This window comes from Rhinoderma darwinii, chromosome 13 (assembly GCF_050947455.1).
Source record: "Rhinoderma darwinii isolate aRhiDar2 chromosome 13, aRhiDar2.hap1, whole genome shotgun sequence".
Lineage (NCBI taxonomy): Eukaryota > Metazoa > Chordata > Amphibia > Anura > Rhinodermatidae > Rhinoderma > Rhinoderma darwinii.
The window spans coordinates 59,314,194-59,335,596 of NC_134699.1; the positions used below are offsets into that span (position 1 = coordinate 59,314,194).

General features: G+C 44.0%; 1 protein-coding gene and 1 long non-coding RNA gene across 2 annotated transcripts; one reads left to right on the forward strand and one right to left on the reverse strand.

Moving 5' to 3' along the window:
• The first annotated feature begins 242 nt into the window (after window positions 1-242).
• LOC142665471 (uncharacterized) lies at window positions 243-21,028 on the forward strand. Its single transcript, XR_012851509.1, has 3 exons — window positions 243-332; window positions 7,348-7,499; window positions 20,955-21,028. It is a non-coding gene; the product is annotated as an uncharacterized LOC142665471 (long non-coding RNA).
• Window positions 3,092-5,530, reverse strand: LOC142665662 (protein kinase C delta type-like). The gene is made up of 2 exons (XM_075845384.1): window positions 5,008-5,530; window positions 3,092-4,840 (listed from the first exon to the last, which is right to left on the reverse strand). The coding sequence occupies exons 1-2, from the start codon at window positions 5,103-5,105 to the stop codon at window positions 4,282-4,284; spliced, it is 657 nt and encodes a 218-aa protein (XP_075701499.1). The 5' UTR covers window positions 5,106-5,530; the 3' UTR covers window positions 3,092-4,281.
• Window positions 21,029-21,403: the final 375 nt, after the last annotated feature.

Consider the following 21,403-nt stretch of genomic DNA (forward strand, 5'->3'; position numbering starts at 1 on the left):
TAAGTTCTTTCTTAAGATTTTTCCTATATGACATTTTATGCCCTGTCACATATAGACACATAAAGGTGAGGTACTCACCAGGGCCGTATTTACCATTAGATACCTGCGGGCACCAGATCACTGTAGTACTACCGATAATGAGTCCTCTACCTGTGTGTTTTCCGATTTTATGTAACTAAAGCTTAATTGCTGTATAAATGAAAAGATCTACAATTTCCTAATCTACTTTATGTTTCTTAGCTGAGAGCAGGACTAGCGATGTACAGGTTTACTGCATCTGAATGTGAGCAAGAGCGTCCTCATTCACTGACAGCAAACAGATCTTGAAAATGGTGAGTAATTGAAACATAAATTATATTATAAAGTTGTAGAACTTCTCATGTATACAGGAATGAAGTATTTATTATATGGGGCTTGGCTGTAAATATGCTCCCGGATATGAAGTCTCCTTGTATAGACCAGTCCTATTGGATCTCTCGGTGTGGACGTCTCTGCAGGGGATTTTTCTTCTTCATGAATGTTGATCTCTGGTGTGTAGGATCTGGTAACAGGAGCATCCATGAGGTGAGGGCCCTGACTGTAGGGGGCAGCATTGTAGCCGATCCTCCATCTCCCACTGTGCCCCATTCAATGTATCCAGTTTAGATAATCCTCCACAATCTAAATAGCCTGTACTTCAGCTCTCTCCTGCACTGATACATTGTAACAAACTCTCACTTATCATTATATAACCATTAAAGGGAATGTGTTGCCAGAAAAACATGTTTTTTTTTTAAAAAATTAAACATTTAGTGTGTGGGTGATTAAACATTGTTCAAATTTTTTTTCTTTTTTTGCACGAGTCCATGTAATATTATAAATTATTTCTAATTTATAATACTACCCATTTAGGGTCACTAGATGGAGCTGTTCCCAAAATTGCAACATTGGGTTAAAAGCCCTCGCTCTAGTGAGCTCTCAGCATCCCCCCCTCCTTTATCCTGGCTAGTGCCGGGATAAACGAGGGGTTTGAAAGGTTTAACCTCCTACACTGTGTGTCGCCATTTTTTGAGGTAACCCACAGTGTAGTAGGTTTACATACAGTAGTAAACACCCACAAACACTAACATACATTAAAATCTCTTACCTGCTCCTGCCGCCGCGGCTCCCTCCGGCCCGTCCGCTCCCTTTGCTGCCGCTGTTCCATGTGCACAAGTCCGGAAGCCGCGACCGGAAATAGTAATATTACTGTCCGGCCGCGACTTCCGGTCCACAGGAAAATGGCGCCGGACGGCGCCAATTTCGAATAGGACTGTGTGGGAGCGGCGCATGCGCAGTTCCCACACAGACGCCGTACACGGCAGTCAATGGGACGGGAGCCGTTCACAGTCCCTATGGGACTGTGGCTGCCGTACTCCATGTCTGTGTGTGTCGTTAATCGACACACACAGAAATGGAACAAGAAATGGCAGCCCCCATAGGGAAGAAAAAGTGTAAAAATAAGAAACAGTAAAACACAAACACACAAATGAAAATAAACGTTTTTATTAAAGCACTAACATCTTTAACATATAAAAAAATTATTTGTGATGACACTGTTCCTTTAAAGCTGTTTTCTGGTTTGGAAAACCCATTTTCAAATGCCCTATTAGGGAATTTTAGTGTAATAGTGTGGGTTCCCCTGTTCAGGAACCTGATTAATTAGCCAGAATGGAGAGGAGCTACAAACATCATCTCCTGCTAAGGAGGATCAACACATCCATGTACTACATGCACAGCCTGGTGATTTTAGAACTGTGTAAGGCCTCATTCACACGGCAGGGTTTCCCGGCCGGGTGCCGACCGTTCATAAATCGGCCGGCACCCGGCTGCATTAGGAATAATAGACCCCTAATGGGGCTATTCACACGACCGATTTTTTGGCGGCCGGGAAAACCGGCCGTCAAAAAATAGGACATGCTCTATCTTCGGCCGGGTACCCGGCCGCCCGGCTCCCATAGAAGTCTATGGGGCCGGGTATTACACGGCCATCACCGGGATGTGTCCCGAGTGATGGCCGGGTTTTCCGGCGCTTGCGCTCTATCTCCTCCTCCTCACAGCGCAGAGTGCATGTGAGGAGGAGGAGTTAAAGCCATTCGGACGAATGGCATCGCTGTACACTGTGTGGCAGTGCCGGGGTGTACAGCAGGTGGAAGGGAGCGCTGCGCTGGCTCCCTTCCCCTGCTTGTTTTAAAAGCACCCTGGCCCGGCGACACCTTCGATGGCGACGCTAGCAGCTGCAGCTGCTGCTGCTGCGGCTGCTACTACTGTAGCGACGCCACTATAGCAGAGCGGGGAGGTATCTCTGCTATGTGCTTGCCGCACTTTAGCTCCTTGAAGGAGCAGAATCCCCGTGTTTTCGGGGATTCCGCTCCTGGACAGAGCGCTTGATGTCTCTGTCCATATCTGGGCAGTGACATCAGGGGAAACTCCTGAAGCGGAATCCCCGAACACATGGGGATTCCCCTTCAGGAGTTGCCGCTGATGTCACTGTCCGGATCTGCCCGGCCCGGCACGGATGCAAAACTTAATGCAAACCGGCCGGACAAAATGGCCGATTTTACTGGCCGACACTCGGGCTCGGGAACCACCCGGTCGTGTGAATCCCGCCTAATACTTTAATAACCCTTTAGAGAGAGTGTAGGGAAATTAAACTCTTGTATTAAGTTCCCCCAGAGATTACGGGACCCCTCTAGCAAAACGGTATTGTAAAAACCTAACAACCCCTGTAAGACTCTGTTCACACCACATTTGGGCTTTAAATCTGGCATATACCTTTAAAGTGTAGCTAAACGTTTGACAAACTTCTGACATGTCATAGTGACATGTCAGAAGGTTAGATTGGTGGGGGTCCGAGCACTGAGACCCCCACCAATCGCTAGAATGAAGCAGCTGAAGCACTTGTGTGATCGCTCCGCCGCTTCGTGTTTGTTCGGACATGTCAGAAGTTTGTCAAACGTTTAGCTACACTCTAAATGGGTAAAACCTGGAGAATAAGACATTGAGACCTATACAACATTTACAACATAGACGTCCAATGGGAATAACAACAAGCACAAAGATGTAGGGGGTAAAAGGAGAATTTTATTTATAGATAAGGGAAGGTTATATTTTATTATTAGGAAATTATTATATAAGTATTAAGACTACTATTATTATATACTGTGTATATGTATGTGTCATCTATTTATCTATTATACTAAACCTAGCTAAAGGCCGTGTTGATCCAGAGGAAGGCGAAAACCCCCTGTGAGGAATGAGCCAATTGTCCTCATATTAGGGGGGAAAATTCCTTCCTGACCCCAAATATGGCGGTCGGCATAAATCCCAGGATCAAAGGCTGATGTGTAATATAGGGAAAAATTCTTAGTTTATTTTTTTTTTATTATTATTTTTAATTAACTACTGTATTTATATATGTGTAAACTATAAATTGTATTAAATTAAGAATTATTTTTGATAAATTATTTTTCTATATTTATATTATGTTACTTATGTGTGTTACTACTTATTACTCTATAATCCTAAACCTATTTAAGGCCGTGTTGATCCAGAGGAAGGCGAAAACCCCCTTTGAGGAATGAGCCAATTGTCCTCATATTAAGGGGGGAAAATTCCTTCCTGACCCCAAATATGGCGATCAGAATAATCCCAGGATCAAAGGCTAAAGTCTAATCTAAATGTACTATGTGTCTATATGCGGGTGTCTATACTTATCATGTAGTGCGGTGTCTATACATATTATGTAGTGCGGTGTCTAATCTTATCATGTAGTGTGGTGTCTATACTTATCATGTAGTGCGGTGTCTATACTTATCATGTAGTGTGGTGTCTATACATATTATGTAGTGTGGTGTCTATACTTAATATGTGGTGATGTTAGTGATGTGGGTGATGCTAGTGATGTGGGTGATGTGGGTGCATTACTTACCTGGCCTGTGCTGAGGTGAGATCAGGTATAATGGCCGCTCCGGCCCCAGGACTACAACATGCGGCTATTATTCCTGATCTCTCCAGATGGAAACTAAGCACAGGCCGCTCCTGGGGGGTGTAGAGGATCTTCAGGCTGGAGTGATGTCAGATGCCAGCCCGGGATTGGAGGATGGCAAGTCAAGGCCCTGGTGCAGCAGCAAGATGGCAGAGGTGCGGCATGAAGATGTTACGGAGAGAGATGATGGTCTGGGCAGCCGAGGTGACATACAGCAGCAGAGACATGAGGCGCGGGTCAGGAGGCGTGAAGTTCTGGGCCCTTGTCCTGAGATGTTAAGGGGTCCAGCTTGGTGACATGAAGCTGAACCCGGACAAGGGGTGAAGGGCTTTGTTATTCTCTGGCCACTTCAGATGTTGGTTCTCCAGAACGGGCACAAATGGTGTAAAAGGTAGCCGTGCCCTCCTCTCCTGCAGTTCCTCCCAGCCGATGGTGGAGAAGAATGGATGCGCTCTGATGTTCCCGCACACACCGAGGCGCCTCTCAGAATTTTTACGGACCAGTCTCTTGGTTAGATGTTTCACGTCAGGATTAAGCCAAGTTGGAAATTTAGGCTTCGCGGTGGTGATGGCTTTGAAAGCCATTCGCCTGACGGGGCCGTTGTAAAAGGGGGAGCGTCCTGCTGCCATCCTGGACACCACAATCCCCAGGCTCCACCAGTCAACTGCGGTGCCGTATTTTTTTCCAAGAAGCACCTCGGGGGCCATGTAATCCAACGTTCCCGTCACTCCACTGATCTTATTGGAGGCGGTGACTCCATCTTGGGCCAGTCCCAGGTCGATGATACGGACGTGGCCATCTGCATCCAGCATTATATTCTCCGGCTTTAGATCTCTGCAAAGAAATAAGAAGAGAGAATGACAAATTTGCCCAGTGATCCAGGAGACGGGGGATGGGTCACTGCACCTCCAAGCAGAATAGCCATTCAGGAGTGTAGGAAAGCTGGGTGCATTATTTATAGCATGTAATGGAGACGGAGAAAATGGGGAAGTTCTGCTTACCGGTGGACGATGTTGTGTCCATGGAGGAACTGGAGGCCACATATCATCTCTGCTGTGTAGAATCTGATGGGGAGAACAGAGCGGAGTCTCAATGTCATGAAATCTTCCTCTATCAATTCCCTAATATCATGTTATGATGGAGTGTGTGTGGTCTCTATCAGAGAAGAGGCGCTGATTATGGCAGCCTGTATTCTGCATTCTCTGCATTGTCCTTCATCTGACCTCTCCCTCACCTTTTCTTCTGTCCACCCCCCTCAGTCTCCTGATTATTTACTCGCCTTACGTTGCCGATGTTCAAGCAGCCGCACATCCTGATCAAAGCCTCCAGGCTGCCACCGGACAGATACTCCGTGATAAAATATGCCCGTTCCTCAGACTGATGTGCGGCATAGAGGTGGCATAGGAACGGGCAGTGTCTGGCCGCCAGGAGTATCCGCCGCTCTCTCATAATTTCGTCCGCATTGTCCCGTTTGGTGATAATTTTTACGGCCATGTAGGTGTTTCGGCCGGGGACTGATGCCAGGACCACCTGAGGAAAACAAATGGAGAGTGCCCATGAGAAGAAGAAGGATCAGGCATGGACTGAGAGGTGGGTCAGTCGGGTAGTGCCCAGAACCCTACAGCAGAACAAAGCTGAGCTACCGGCATAATGCAGTAATGCAGTGTCTGCTGTTGGGTGCTGTATGGAGAGGTCTTCACGCCTTACTGACATCTGACGTAAATGTAAGTCATAGTTGGTAGGAGGGAGAATGGAGCAGAATCACGCGCTTTAAGGATAAGTTCACACGTAGCGTAAATTCAGCAGATTTTCCGCAACGGATTTTGTTGCGAGAAATCCGCAGCATAAGACAGTAGCAGCAGAGTGGATGACATTTGAACAAATCTTATCCACACGCTGCGTAAATGATAAACAAAAAAAAAACGCTCAGAAATTGCACTGCAGGGCGGCTTTTTAATTCGCAGCATGTCAATTGTATTTCCATAATCGCTGTTTTTTTGTTGCGGGTTTTCCCCATCAAATTCAGTCGGGAGATAAAACCAGCAATAAATTGCAGATGTTCCATTTTTGTGGCGGAAAAGCTGCAATTCATTTGCAATAATCAGGGGGGGGGAAAAATCTTATACTTACCCAGAATTCTGTGCTTCTTCATCCAGATCGGCCCCTTGGGATAAAGTTTATTCCCATGTGACCGCTTCAGCCAATCAGAGGCTGCAGCGGTCACATGGGATAAAACATCATCCCAGGAGGCCGGGCTGCAGGACGGCAGGTGGGTGCAGTGGCGGATTATCATTAGGGCTGTTCGGGCAGCCGCCCAAGGCTCCTGGGGGGCCCATGGCCGGCAGAACTGCACATGATCGCACGTGCCCCCTCATGCCCGATGCCATCGCTAGCATCGGAGGGGGCCCCGGTGCTAGCGGCAGCCACATTCATTTGTATCTGAGTTCTCAGGACTTAGATACAAATTAATACTATAGGCTGCAGCCGGTCACGTTGGGCTTGCAGCCTATAAGGCACTGGGAAGACTCCCAGTACTGCATCACGCCGGTCTGCGCATGCGTCTAGTCCGGAGGATTCACATGCGTCCAGCTGGAGCGGCCGCCACGGGGTAAGGTAAGTAAACTGTATACATTTTTTTAGGTGGGGGACTATCGCTGTGTATATATTCAAGGAGGGGGGGGGATTGCTCCGTTACACTATATACAAGGGGGAGTGCTGGGTGGCCCTATATACAAGGGGGAGGGTAGCGCTGTGTGGGCCTGTATACAAAGGGGGGAGTGCTCTGTGTCACAATATACAAGGGGGGGGTGCTATGTGGCCTTTATGCAAGGGGGAGTGCTGTGTGACACTATGCACAAAGGGGGAGGGCTGAGTAGCACTATATACAAGGGGGGGCTGTGTAGCGCTATCCACAGCGGTATGTGTGTGGCGCTCTTTGTAGGGTTTTTTTTTGGCGCTATTTACAAGAGGGGAGGGCTGTGTGGCGCTTTCTACAGTGGGGCTGTATGGCAGTATCTATAGGGGGCTGTGTGTAACGCTCTCTACGGGGGATGTGCGATATCTACAGGGGGCTATGTGGGGTGCTATCTATGGGGGTGTGCAGTATCTACAGGGGCTGTGTGTGTGGCACTATGTATGGGGGGCTGTTTGTGGCACTTTGTACAGGGGGCTATGTGTGGCACTATGTCCAGGGGGCTGTGTGTGGCACTATGTACAGGGGGCTGTGTGTATGTGGTGTTTTACAGTGTGTGGTATTATTATATTCAGGCGCGCAGTGTTTGGTGCTATTATATTTAGGGGTACAGTTTGTGGCACCATGATAACTTTATTTTCATTTATAGGTGTGGAAATGGTGGAAAAGTGAGGAGCCGAAGACATCTGAGTGGCAAATTCTGCAGAAATGAGTCATGGCCGGGAAAAGTCGTCATGAGCTCTGGACCGGATGGAGTAGAAAAGAGGGAAAAAAATACTAAAATCTGAGACGTTGTCACCTGTGAGTCACTAGATTTATAAAAAATCTGGCACCTCTCCTGACATGTTTATTATAGAAAATTCTTGTATTTCACAAAAAGTCTTTCTGCAGTCCAGGACTGATAGACAATTCCCCTTGTCAGGAGGACGTGTCCCTGCACAGTGTGATACTGTCAGTATGTAGGGACACAGCCCTGTGACAAGGGGAATCGTAACACCCATTTGTTAATGCTTGCCCAAAAAGCTAGTGTTAAAAATTGTTACAGGGCGGCGGTGCGGAAGGGGGGCCCAAGTTTGGTAACAGCCCAGGGCCCATGGTCTACTTAATCCGCCACTGGGTGTGTCACCATGGTTATGTAAGTATAAACTAATAGCGACCGTGCCATCTAAACCGTTACTCAGGGGAAAGCTCCCTTTGTCACCCCATCACCTCTATTACGTGACACGATCGCGGTGTATAGATAGTTGTCATGGCAGCTAGAGGTCCTAATGACGGCTGCCATCTTGGTCCTCCTATTAAGCCATGCCAGAGGAAGGGCTTAATAGGAGGATGCTAAAAGCACAATACATAAATATTACAGTGTATTGTACCAGCAATCTTACCATCAAGTCCTCTAGTGGAATTTATAGAAACTCATTTAAAAAATGGTCAAACAAATGTGTACGGAACATACAAAAAATATCTAAAAAGTCACCTTACCCCTAATTTATAAAATAAAAAAAAAATAAGATGAATTGTTTTCCGTAAAAAAGATAAACGTTTAAAATCGAACGTTATTTAACCGTAAGGTGAACGCCGTAAAAAATAAATTAAAAAAAACGAAATTAAAAAAACTTTTTACATTTTGTTTTGCTCACTAAAAAATGAAATACACAGTGATGAAATGTTATATGTAACCCAAAATGGTACCAATTAAAACTACAGCTCGCCCTGCAAAAAACAAGTCCTCACACCGCTCCACCGACCGAAAAATAAAAAAAGTTCTGGGTTTCAGAATATTTTTTACAAATGGTTTTTATTGGATAAAAAGTGTAAAAAAAAAAAAAGTTATAATTTTGCTGTCACCGTAGTTGTGCTGACCGCAGAATAAAGGCAACACATTATTTTTACTGTTCAGTTGACTCAAAAAAAGTGAAATCCTAAAAATAATGGACGAATTGCTGTTTTGTTTTCCACTCCATCCATCGAAATAAGTTTTAATTGTTTCCCAGTACATTATATGAAACATTAATGGCATCATGAGTGCCAGACTTGTGTCCAGCATAATGTTTTCCAACCATGGTTCCTGAGGTTCCAGGTCAGGGGTCCACAGAACACAGTAGCAATACATGTCACTCCTACAGTAGAAATAGAAAACAGAGTTCTATTTGCTCAAGTTATTGGTGAAACATTTCTCATCCAGAATATACAATTATAGAACGCTTTACCTCCTTTACACCAAACTTCTATGAGATACATAGGAATGGGAGTAGTAGTTCCCCGGGAGTGGAAAACATGTTCCATGTTTTAAGGTTGGGAAACACCGGTCTAGAGGAATGAGAGAGAACGTCATGGCGGATCTTCTAGTGCTGTATCATTAGTAGATGGGGGGTGGGACAGGTGATGAGACGGGTATATCGGGCTGGCAGTGGATGTACAATAAATAAAGGAGTGTGAATAGATCATAATTATAAGATTATTTATAATGTAAAGCATGACACAGCGCCGGATCCATCGTATGAAGGACACCCCCGGCACCAGGACACCATTGACTTATTATGACCATTGGGTTCGGTCATTGTGTCAGTAGTTTTGATGTCATCTGATGGAGTTTGTGACAGAGATTCTGAAAGGACCCGCCAGCAATAATGTGAGATTGATGCGTTGTCTCCTGCACGTCATCTATGTCCTCATCCCAGTCCAATGGCTATGGAGGAGAAAAGACATTATTATATTTTATTACATACACATTTATATTATAAATGATAGATAGATAGATAGATAGATAGATAGATAGATAGATAGATAGATAGATAGATAGATAGAGTCCACCGTCCAGCAGCACCAGCACATATAACGGATGGGTGCACGCCTTGGGAACCCGATTTTTGGTTCCAAATCTTTCAATATGTTTCCAAGAATAGGCAGCACTCCGATTCAAAGTGAAAAAAGTGCGTTTTATTAGCCCCTGTGCAAGGTTTCGGCTGTATTTGTGGAGCCTTTTTCAAGCACGCTGATGGTGTATAAAACAGTGGTATATACGGGGGCTGAACAAATAGTCCCATTAACATGTGATTAATACAAAGACTAAAAACAACCATGATGTCTATAAATGACATCACATATAATAATACATAAAGTATCCACAGTGATCAATACAAATATCTTCTCAATACACAAGAAAAGTGCATAATGTGCTAATTAATGTGTCCGTTATTAAACATGTACAGCTGTGAACAATTAAAAACATTAACATGTAATACTTTGGATCCAAGTTCACGTGTGTGTTGATTTCGGGGGTTCTAAGGATTCGTTTGCGCATGTCTATGACATCACGCGGGTTCGCGCATGCGCATTAGACATGTGTAGTCATCGGCGGCCTTTTTGGTTAATATAATATCATTACCTAATAGATGAAATACTGCGCGTGTCAGCGCATGCGTGATGTGATAAACTATCAATGAGAATGATATAGGAAACAGTGAAATCGCTCACTACTCAAATTTAAGAGAATTATATATGAGACATTATAAATATAGTCCCTAATATAATATAGTTTGTTTAGAGGTGACATTTTATTATGTAGTATATGTCCCTATGTTATAAATTCTGAAAGTTATTGTGATAATATAACTAGAATTATATCAAAGTAAAAAAAAAAAGTAGCTGAAAAAACGCATCGGTGTGAATAGAGACATAATGTTGGAAAATTCAATATTAAACATTTCTGGTCACAAGAACACTGTTATTATATATCATCCTGGTTTTCTTATGGTACATAGACGCAATTTATAAAGATAAATTTCGATGCTCATGGCGATATTAAATATAAAAATGTATGTTACCCACCGGAACAAAGGGAGTCCAAAGTAAACATGGGGAGAACTTGTATATGGCTCAGGTAAAGTAATCTGAAAGAGATCATTTTAAAGTTATAACAAATGATGTAATAGTACACTAAGTTATATACACGATAAACGTGCGTCAACCCATCCCGACCTGTGGGATAGAATCGTTTCTCATATGTCCGTTTAGTCAAAGGATGAGTAAATTCCCCTCTCTAAGGGGGCGGCGGCGCCACTGAAACCAGCCGCCGCCACCACCTCTTGCACTATAATTGCATAAGCGATGAATGGCCGTGCACCGTTCCCGGCCATTTAGCGCTTTTCAACGATGCATGCGGCACGATGACTTCTTTACGCCGCTTGCGTCATTGAAAGCTGCTGAATGACAGGGCAGAATGACTTGCCCTGTCAATCAACGCCTTTCGTCGTTGAGCCAAAGCAAACCTGCCCAGAAGAGAGCAGGTCTGGATTGCCACCGAACGGCGTGGGAATGGGATCAGGGTGAGCATGTAAAGTTTTCGTTTTTTTAGAATAAAAAGGGCGTGTCATTATCTACAGAGGGAGCTATATGTGGGGCATTATATACAGGGGTGGGCTATATGAGGGATACTATATACAGGGGTGGGCTATATGTGGGGCATTATATACACGGGTGGGCTATATGAGGGATACTATATATAAGGGTGGGCTATATGTGGGGCATTATATAGATGGATGGGCTATATGTGGGGCATTATATATGGGGGGCTATATGTGGGGCACTATATACAGGGGTGGGCTATATGTGGAGCACTATCTACAGGGGTGGGCTATATGTACGGCAGTATATACAGGGGTGGGCTATATGTGGGGCACTATATACACGGGTGGGCTATATGTGGGGCACTATATACAGGAGTCAGCTATATCTGGAGCACTAGCTATAGGGGGAGCTATATGTAGGGCACTATCTACAGGGATGAGCTATATATGGGGCACTATATACAGGGGAGTTATATGTGGGCACTATTTACGGGGGGCTATATGTGGGGATTATCTACAGGGGGCTGTATGTAGGGCACTATTTAAAGGGGGCTGTATGTGGGGCCTTATCTACAGGGAGCTCTATGTGGGGCACTATCTACAGGGGGCTTTATGTGGGGCAATATCTACAGGGGCATCTAAGTGGGGCACCATTTACAGGGGGATCTATGTGGGGCACGATCTGCAGGGGTCTCCATGGGGGGCACTATCTACAGGGAGCACTGTGACTGTGGGAAACAGTGTATAGTGCTATTATAATCAGGGACACAGTGTATGGCACTATTTTAATTAGAGGTGCAGTGTATGGCGCTATTATATTTTGCGGCTTAGTGTGTGACACCATGAGAATTTTATCTTCGTTTATAAGTGCAGAAATGTTTGAAAAGTGAGAAGCTGAATACATCTGTGCGGAAAACTGCAGAAATGGGCTGTGGCCGGGAGAAGTAGTCATAGAGGTGTGGACCGGATGGAGAAGAAAAGAGAAAAAGAACTAGAATTCGAGAAGACGTCACCGGTGAGTCACCTAATGTAAATGTTTATTCTGCCTCTAATCAGCACTGTAGTCACTGTATGATCTGCAGCGAGATGATGGGTGGTATGAGTTGTGTTTTTTTGTGGAACAGCAACTCCCAGCATATCCTTATGATTGTTCGGCCAATGCTGGGAGCTGTAGTTTTACGCTGTACAAACCTATGTAGCAGGGGTTGCACTACATTGAGCTGTATTTGTGCTGGTGCTGTATATATCTATGACCTTAGTTCTGGTGCTGTATATATGTTATCATCTTGATTCTGATGCTGTATTTTTGTACTGAGCTTTGTTCTGGTGCTGTATATATGTACTGAGTTGATTCTCATGCTGTATATGTCACGGTTTGTGGGTATGTGGACCAACTATGCCGCACCGACGTAGCGGGGAGGCAGCTGGCCAAACAGGGAACGCCAGCAATACAAAGTCCCGCACAAGGGTACCTGGATAGTCCAGACAGTGGCCGCAGCTCTGACACGGATGGAGGTGGGTGCAGCATGTAATGCCAGACGTGGCGGATGACAGCAGGTGCCGCAGGTTGCGCCAGACGTGGCGAATCTCTCCGGACATGGCAGATGACACAGGACGGAGCGGATGACACAGGACGTGGCAAACAACAGCAGGTGCAGTAGACACGACTCCAACTAGTAGGCACAGGAAGAAGTACACAGCACGGGATACAGGAACAAGTATCTGGGCATGGGTAACAACTGGAACGGGAAACACTAAGGGACCATTTGCAAGACAGACTAGGGATAACTAACAACACTCAGGCAAGGATCAGATGGGCTGGGGCCCTCTTATAGTCCAGGAAATCATGTGTGTTGATGATGATGATGATTTCTTACATGTGCGCGCGCTGGCCCTTTAAGAGTGGGCACGAGCGTGCGCGCACCCTACGGGACACAGCGGACCGGAGCGGAAGTGAGCGCGGCGTCTCCTAGGAAGGAGATCGGGACCAGCGTTCACAGATCCATGGCTGCGGGCATCAGGCGGTGAGTAGATCTGACGGCCCGCGGCCATGGACGCTACAGTATATATGTACTGAGCTTGGTTCTGGTGATGTATATATCTACTGAGCTTGTTTCTGGTGCTGTATATATGTATAAGCTTTGCTCTGGTGATGTATATATGTATGAGCTTTGTTCTGGTGCTGTATATATGTATGAGCTTTGTTATGGTGATGTGTATATATATATATATATATATATATATATATATGAGCTTTGTTCTGGTGTTGCATATGTGTACTGAGCTTTATTCTCATGCTGTATATATGTATGAGCTTGGTTCTGGTGTTTGTATATATGTTATGACCTTTGTTCTGGAGCTGTATTTATGTACTGAGCTTTGTTCTGGTGCTGTATATATGTTATGACCTTTGTTCTGGTGGTGTATTTATGTACTGAACTTCGTTCTGGTGCTGTATATATGTTATGATTTTGTTCTGTTACTGTATTTATGTACTGAGCTTGGTTCTGGTACTGTATATATGTTATGATCTTGGTTCTGGTACTGTATATATGTATGAGCTTGGTTCTGATGCTGTAATTATATATATTTATAATAACAAAATTGCAGGGAAGATAGAATTGTTTTCAGTTCATTATATATTTTATGGGATTTTTTTCAGGTAGTTTTAACCCCTCGAACCTCCACCATGCGGTAATACATGACCTGACAATATTTCCAAAGATTCCCTTGTATGTATTTTTCAGATGAAGTAAAATCTATAAAATCAACTTTTAAAATGACGCACACTATATGCTAATTACTCATAAAAAGGGTCATTTGGCGGTCATGTGAAGAGTCACATAGTCTTGCCTCGAAACCCACCTTTCCATTCATGATTGACATCCCCCCTGGCTGTTATACATCACTACCAGTCTCCTCCAACTTTTTCGGATGCGCCATTGCCTTGTACTCCTTTGGCACACACCGTGCAACGAGGTGTACTCTGCCAGGCTGCACCGCGCATGCCAGGGGAGTACAAGCCAACGGCGCACCCGAAAGAGTTGGTGGTGGCTGATAGTGATGTAGAACAGCCAGGGGGGTGTCAATCAAAATCTGGGGGGCGCCATCTCAATTTTCACCTTAAGCAGCAGAAAAGCTAGAATCGGCCCTGATATATAGACAGACAGACAGACAGACAGACAGACAGATAGATGGATGGATGGATGGATAGATAGATAGATAGATAGATAGATAGATAGATAGATAGATAGATAGATAGATAGATAGATAGATAGATAGATAGATAGATAGATAGATAGATAGATAGATAGATAGATATGGGAGAGATAGATAGATGATAGATAGATAGATAGATAGATAGATAGATAGATAGATAGATAGATAGATAGATAGATAGATAGATAGATAGATAGATAGATAGATATGGGATAGATAGATAGATAGATATGGGATAGATAGATAGATAGATATGAGATAGATATGAGATAGATATGAGATAGATATGAGATAGATATGAGATAGATATGAGATAGATAGATAGATAGATAGATAGATAGATAGATAGATAGATAGATAGATAGATAGATAGATAGATAGATAGATAGATAGATATTAGATAGATAGATATTAGATAGATAGATAGATATGACATAGATAGATAGATAGATATTTTGGTATCACATTATGTAATCACATTCAACATACAGTAGTACAGGCAGTGCTTATCTGTGGCACCTGTGATTGGGTGGAAGATCCAGCCAATCAGCATGGGCATTATACTGGTAGAAGTCTGTGTGTCAGAGCATAATACTGGAGGCAAGTAGAACCAATCAGTGGCCACTTTATTAGTGAAGTGCATGCAGTGATTGGCTGGCTGGCGCCTCTCTGCAGGATAGTACTAGTCTACTATGGACATCATTTTTAAATGGATTCCAGGCATCATTAGACATCCATGCCCCACGCTCCAGGGTGGCACGGCTCTGTAGAATAAGACCCCTTAGGGTATGTTGACACGCAAACGCAAAATACAACTGAAATTACGTCAATGAAAAGCAGGTCCAATTACGTCCCAAGAAGTGACATGCCCTTCTTTGAGGCGGGCGTCTTATTCCGCGCCGTCTTTTGACAGCGACGCGTCAAAATATACCTCGTCTGAACGGAACATCGTAAAACCCATTGAAATCAATGGGCAGATGTTTGCAGAAGTTTTGGAGACGTTTTTTCAGGCGTAATTTGAGGCGTAAAACGCCTGAATTACGTCTGAAAATAGGTCGTGTGAACATACCCTTAATGCCTACTTATATATTTATATCTTTTGTGAGGGAATAACCGTAAATGGTAATGTTTTTGGCAAGATATACGTCAGGGACACGGCACATAGACATACCACACATCTGCATTACTTGTCTATTCCAGCACCTTGAAGTCCACACATAAGAAGCACTTTACTAAATCGTGCGGCCATTAAAGTTCTGTTTACACATTTTTATCAAATTGTGCTGCAATTGTTGCAAATTCGTGGCATAAAACGCTATGCGACTGCGACCTGTTTGTTAAAATTACTATCGGTTCAGGGAACCGGGGAGAACCAGGATCCAGAACTGGTCCTTCTGCACTCAATTGTATCCGCGTCCTTAGGACATTGTGGCCCTATCTCAAAGGGGCATTGTGGCGCTTTCTAAAGAGGGCACTATATAAAGGGGGTACTGTGAGTGGCATCATCTACAAATGGCAAAATTTCCAGGGGGCACTGAAAGTGGCATTGTCTATAGAGGGCACTGTGAGTGCTACCATCTCAAGGGAGCACTATCTCCAGGGGGCACTATTTCCACCGAGCACTATCTCCAGTGAGCACCGTCTCCAGGGGGCATTGTGAGTGGCATTATCTACAGATGGCACTATCCCCAGGGGGCACTATCTCTAGAAAGCACTGTCTCCAGGGGGGACTTTGTATTTTTATCTCCTGAGGGCACTATCTCCAGGGGGCACTATCTCCAGGGGGCGCTGTGAGTGGCATTATCTACAGAGTGTACTGTGAAGGGCGCTATCTCCAGGGGACACATCGTGTGTGTGGTGTTTTATTTAACTGTGTGTGGCAGTATATTCTGAGGCATAGTGTGTGATACTATTATATTCAGATTCACAGTGTGTGGCACATTGATTTTCTTGTCTTAGTTTAGAGGTGTGGATGTATTCGAAAAGTGAGAAGATGATGGCATCTGAGCGGCAAACTCTGCAGAAATCACTGACTCCCGTATCTCGTGTAGAATGTAATGACGTTCATATCTCCTTATTACTTCTCATCTTTAGCTGCTTCTCTGTTACACAGGAGATTTGTCAGGTGTTTTCCCTTATTCTGGATTTTGTCCATTCTTCTAGGTTCCTCCAATCATCTTCATTCATTATCGGCCCCTAGATCTTGTAGGAAACATTTGAAGGAACTTTACAAAGTTTTACATTTATTTTTAGAGAACACAAGAAAAATAAATCAACAGTGATTAACCTTAATGTACTATTATGTCATGGGGCGGGAAGGGGTTAAATGTGCATCGATCTCTCTTCTACCAGGTTGTGTGGACCCGCCCTAGTGTGTGGCTGCTTCATCCTGAGTTTATTTATATGGGGGTCTGTATTTATAAAGGGGTCTGGGGTCTGTATTTCTTAGAGGGCCTGGGGTCTCTATTTATTAGATGGTGTGGGGTCTGTATTTATTAGGGGTCTGGTCTGGGGTCTGTGTTTATTAGGGCGACTTGGGTTTGTATGTGTTAGGGGTCTGGGATCTGAATTTATAATGTGATTTGGGGTCTGCATTTATTAGGGGGTCTGGGGTCTATATATATATATATAAGGGGGTCAGTATTTTTTAGGATGTCTGTATTTATTAGGGGGTCTGGGGTCTGTGTTTATTAGGGGTCTGGGTTCTGCCTTTTTTAGGGCCAGTTCACACAGAGTTTATGTCAGCACTAAAAGATGGCCCAAATTGCTTCCCATGGACTTCAATGGGAGGCAGAAGCGGTTTCGGACAGTTTTGGCCGCTCACGGGAAAAAAAGCGGCATGCTCTTTCTTTGAGTGGATTCTACCTTTGACCTCCCATTGAAATCAATAGGAGGCAGAAGAAACCTACGGCACTCGTTTGCCCGAGAGAAAAAAACACGGAAATAAAAACATCAAATAATACTGGCACTTACAAAAATGTATTGACTTGGAAGAAAACTAGACAATAGACAATGATTGACATGAAGCTTTCCTATCCCCTCTTCAAAGCACTTCTCCAGGTTCTGAAAATAGACTAGATCTTTTAATACACACCTTTCTTAGCTACTGCAGAACATCTTTGAGAATAAGAACAAGAATATGAGGAGTTTCATACCGATCACTCCCAACATTTAGGTGACGATACACAAGCTGGGTGCCTTGTACTTTTTATATGACTCTGGCCCCTGCCTGTAACCTGTCCCATATATAATATACATTATGTGTACAGGAATCCAGGGAACTCCCCAATGTTACTCTCCTGGATTCATCAGGCAAATTACCAAGTGCCACTCGGGTCGTTTTTCACAGCATCCGAGTGGCAACCGATAGTTTCCATGCACTCATTCACTGCAGTAGGTGAATCGGGTTGTGAAAATGCCCTATCTTTTCAAGGACCATGGACGGGACTCGGGCATCACACACGGTCTTGTGCAAGAGCCCTTAAGGAATTGAGAGGTGGAGGCTTTTCCTTCTCCTTGCAGGCTGTGCTCAAACCCACAAATCAGGGCACTGGGAAAGGCTAAACTGCATATAATTCCAGTACTTAACACTCCTCTCACAAAGTGCCCCTGAAACTATATGTACCACTCACTACTAGACTCTGAAAACTATATGTACCACTGACTACCAGACTATGGATACTATATGTACCACTGACTACCAGACTCTGGATACTATATGTACCACTGACTACCAGACTCTGGATACTATATGTACCACTGACTACCAGACTCTGGATACTATATGTACCACTGACTACCAGACTCTGGATACTATATGTACCACTGACTACCAGACTCTGGATACTATATATACCACTGACTACCAGACTCTGGATACTATATGTACCACTGGCTACCAGACTCTGGATACTATATGTACCACTGACTACCAGACTCTGAACGCTATATGTATCACTCATCACCAGACTCTGGATACAAATTATGTATATACTGCTGACCAACAGACTATGGCTAGTGTTTGTACCACTGACCACCAGACTTTGGATACTATATGTACCACTGACCACCAGACTCTGGATACTATATGTACTACTGACCACCAGCCTCTGGATACTATATGTACCACTGACCATCAGACTCTGTATACTATATATACCACTGACCACCAGACTCTGGATACTATATATACCCATGGCCACCTGACTCTGGATACTTTATGTACCACTGACCACCAGACTCTGGACACTATATATACCACTGACCACCAGACTCTGGATAATATATGTACTATGAACCACCAGACTCTGGATACTATATGTACCATGAACCACCAGACTCTGGATACCATATGTACCATGAACCACCAGATTCTGGATACCATATGTACCACTGACAACCAGACTCTATATACTATATACACCACTGTCCACAAGACTCTGGATACTATGTGTACCATTGACCACCAGACTCTGGAAGCTATATGTATTACTGACCATCAGACTATGGATGCTATATGTATCACTGACCCTCAGACTCTGGATACTATATTTACCACTGACCACCAGACTCTGAACACTATATGTATATATATATATATATGTATATATATATATATACCACTGACACCAGACTCTGGATACTATATATATACCACTGACACCAGACTCTGGATACTATATATATATATACACCACTGACACCAGACTCTGGATACTATATGGACCATGAACCACCAGACTCTGTATACTATATGGACCATGAACCACCAGACTCTGTATACTGTGTATATCACTGACCACAAGACTGTGGATACTATGTGTACTACTGACCACCAGCCTCTGGATACTATATGTACCACTGACCATCAGACTCTGTATACTATATATACCACTGACCACCAGACTCTGGATACTATATATACCCATGGCCACCTGACTCTGGATACTTTATGTACCACTGACCACCAGACTCTGGACACTATATATACCACTGACCACCAGACTCTGGATAATATATGTACTATGAACCACCAGACTCTGGATACTATATGTACCATGAACCACCAGACTCTGGATACCATATGTACCATGAACCACCAGATTCTGGATACCATATGTACCACTGACAACCAGACTCTATATACTATATACACCACTGTCCACAAGACTCTGGATACTATGTGTACCATTGACCACCAGACTCTGGAAGCTATATGTATTACTGACCATCAGACTATGGATGCTATATGTATCACTGACCCTCAGACTCTGGATACTATATTTACCACTGACCACCAGACTCTGAACACTATATGTATATATATATATATGTATATATATATATACCACTGACACCAGACTCTGGATACTATATATATACCACTGACACCAGACTCTGGATACTATATATATATATATACACCACTGACACCAGACTCTGGATACTATATGGACCATGAACCACCAGACTCTGTATACTATATGGACCATGAACCACCAGACTCTGTATACTGTGTATATCACTGACCACAAGACTGTGGATACTATGTGTACTACTGACTACCAGACTCTGGACACTATATATATACCATTGACACCAGACTCTGGATACTATATGCAGGGGCGTAACTAGGAAAGACTGGGCCCCATAGCAAACTTTTGACTGGGCCCCCCTCCCCTGGTATGGCTCAGTGGGTCCACAGACCCTTCGTGACAACTACTGGCCATCAGACTCTGGATACTATATATACCACTGGCCACTAGGCTCTGGATACTATATATACCACTGGCCACCAGACTCTGGATACTCCAGACTCTTGGCACTATATATACCACTGACACCAGACTCTGGATACTTTATGTACCACTGGCCACCAGACTCCGGATACTATATATACCACTGGCCACCAGACTCCGGATACTATATATACCACTGGCCACCAGACTCTCGATACTATATATACCACTGGCTACCAGACTCTGGATACTCCAGACTTTCGCCACTATATATATTACTGACACCAGACTCTGGATACTTTATGTACCACTGGCCACCAGACTGTGGATACTATATATACCACTGACCACCAGACTCTGGATATTATATGTGCCTCTAACCAACAGACTGTGGATACTTTATATACCACTGGCTGTCAGACTTTGGATACTATATGTACCACTGACTACTGGAAACCACTTGTAAGTGGATTAGGGTTAGTTCACCACCACTGGATTAGGGTAAATTCTCTATCGAAGGCGGCTGTATGACAATAGGGACTAGTGAAGAGGCCGGTCAGTGTTTGTGTTTAGTCAGTATTCACATTAGTCGGCAGAGTCACAGGTGGAGTGAAACGCGTGGGACGATGGCGTTGATGGACGGCACATTCAGTGGCGTCGACGCCTCCTCATCCTCCTGTTCCAGCGACATAACATATATGATCCCCGTGTGGTAAGTTCTTTCTTAAGATTTTTCCTATATGACATTTTATGCCCTGTCACATATAGACACATAAAGGTGAGGTACTCACCAGGGCCGTATTTACCATTAGATACCTGCGGGCACAAGATCACTGTAGTACTACCGATAATGAGTCCTCTACCTGTGTGTTTTCCGATTTTATGTAACTAAAGCTTAATTGCTGTATAAATGAAAAGATCTACAATTTCCTAATCTACTTTATGTTTCTTAGCTGAGAGCAGGACTAGCGATGTACAGGTTTACTGCATCTGAATGTGAGCAAGAGCGTCCTCATTCACTGACAGCAAACAGTTCTTGAAAATGGTGAGTAATTGAAACATAAATTATATTATAAAGTTGTAGAACTTCTCATGTATACAGGAATGAAGTATTTATTATATGGGGCTTGGCTGTAAATATGCTCCCGGATATGAAGTCTCCTTGTATAGACCAGTCCTATTGGATCTCTCGGTGTGGACGTCTCTGCAGGGGATTTTTCTTCTTCATGAATGTTGATCTCTGGTGTGTAGGATCTGGTAACTGGAGCATCCATGAGGTGAGGGCCCTGACTGTAGGGGGCAGCATTGTAGCCGATCCTCCATCTCCCACTGTGCCCCATTCAATGTATCCAGTTTAGATAATCCTCCACAATCTAAATAGCCTGTACTTCAGCTCTCTCCT

Coding starts and splice junctions, on each gene's coding strand:
- LOC142665662 (XM_075845384.1), bottom strand. CDS start 5,105: ATGACATTGAGACTCCGCTCTGTTCTCCCCATCAGATTCTACACAGCA. Junction 4,841..5,007: donor GGACACAACATCGTCCACCG/GTAAGCAGAACT, acceptor ATTTCTTTGCAG/AGATCTAAAGCCGGAGAATA.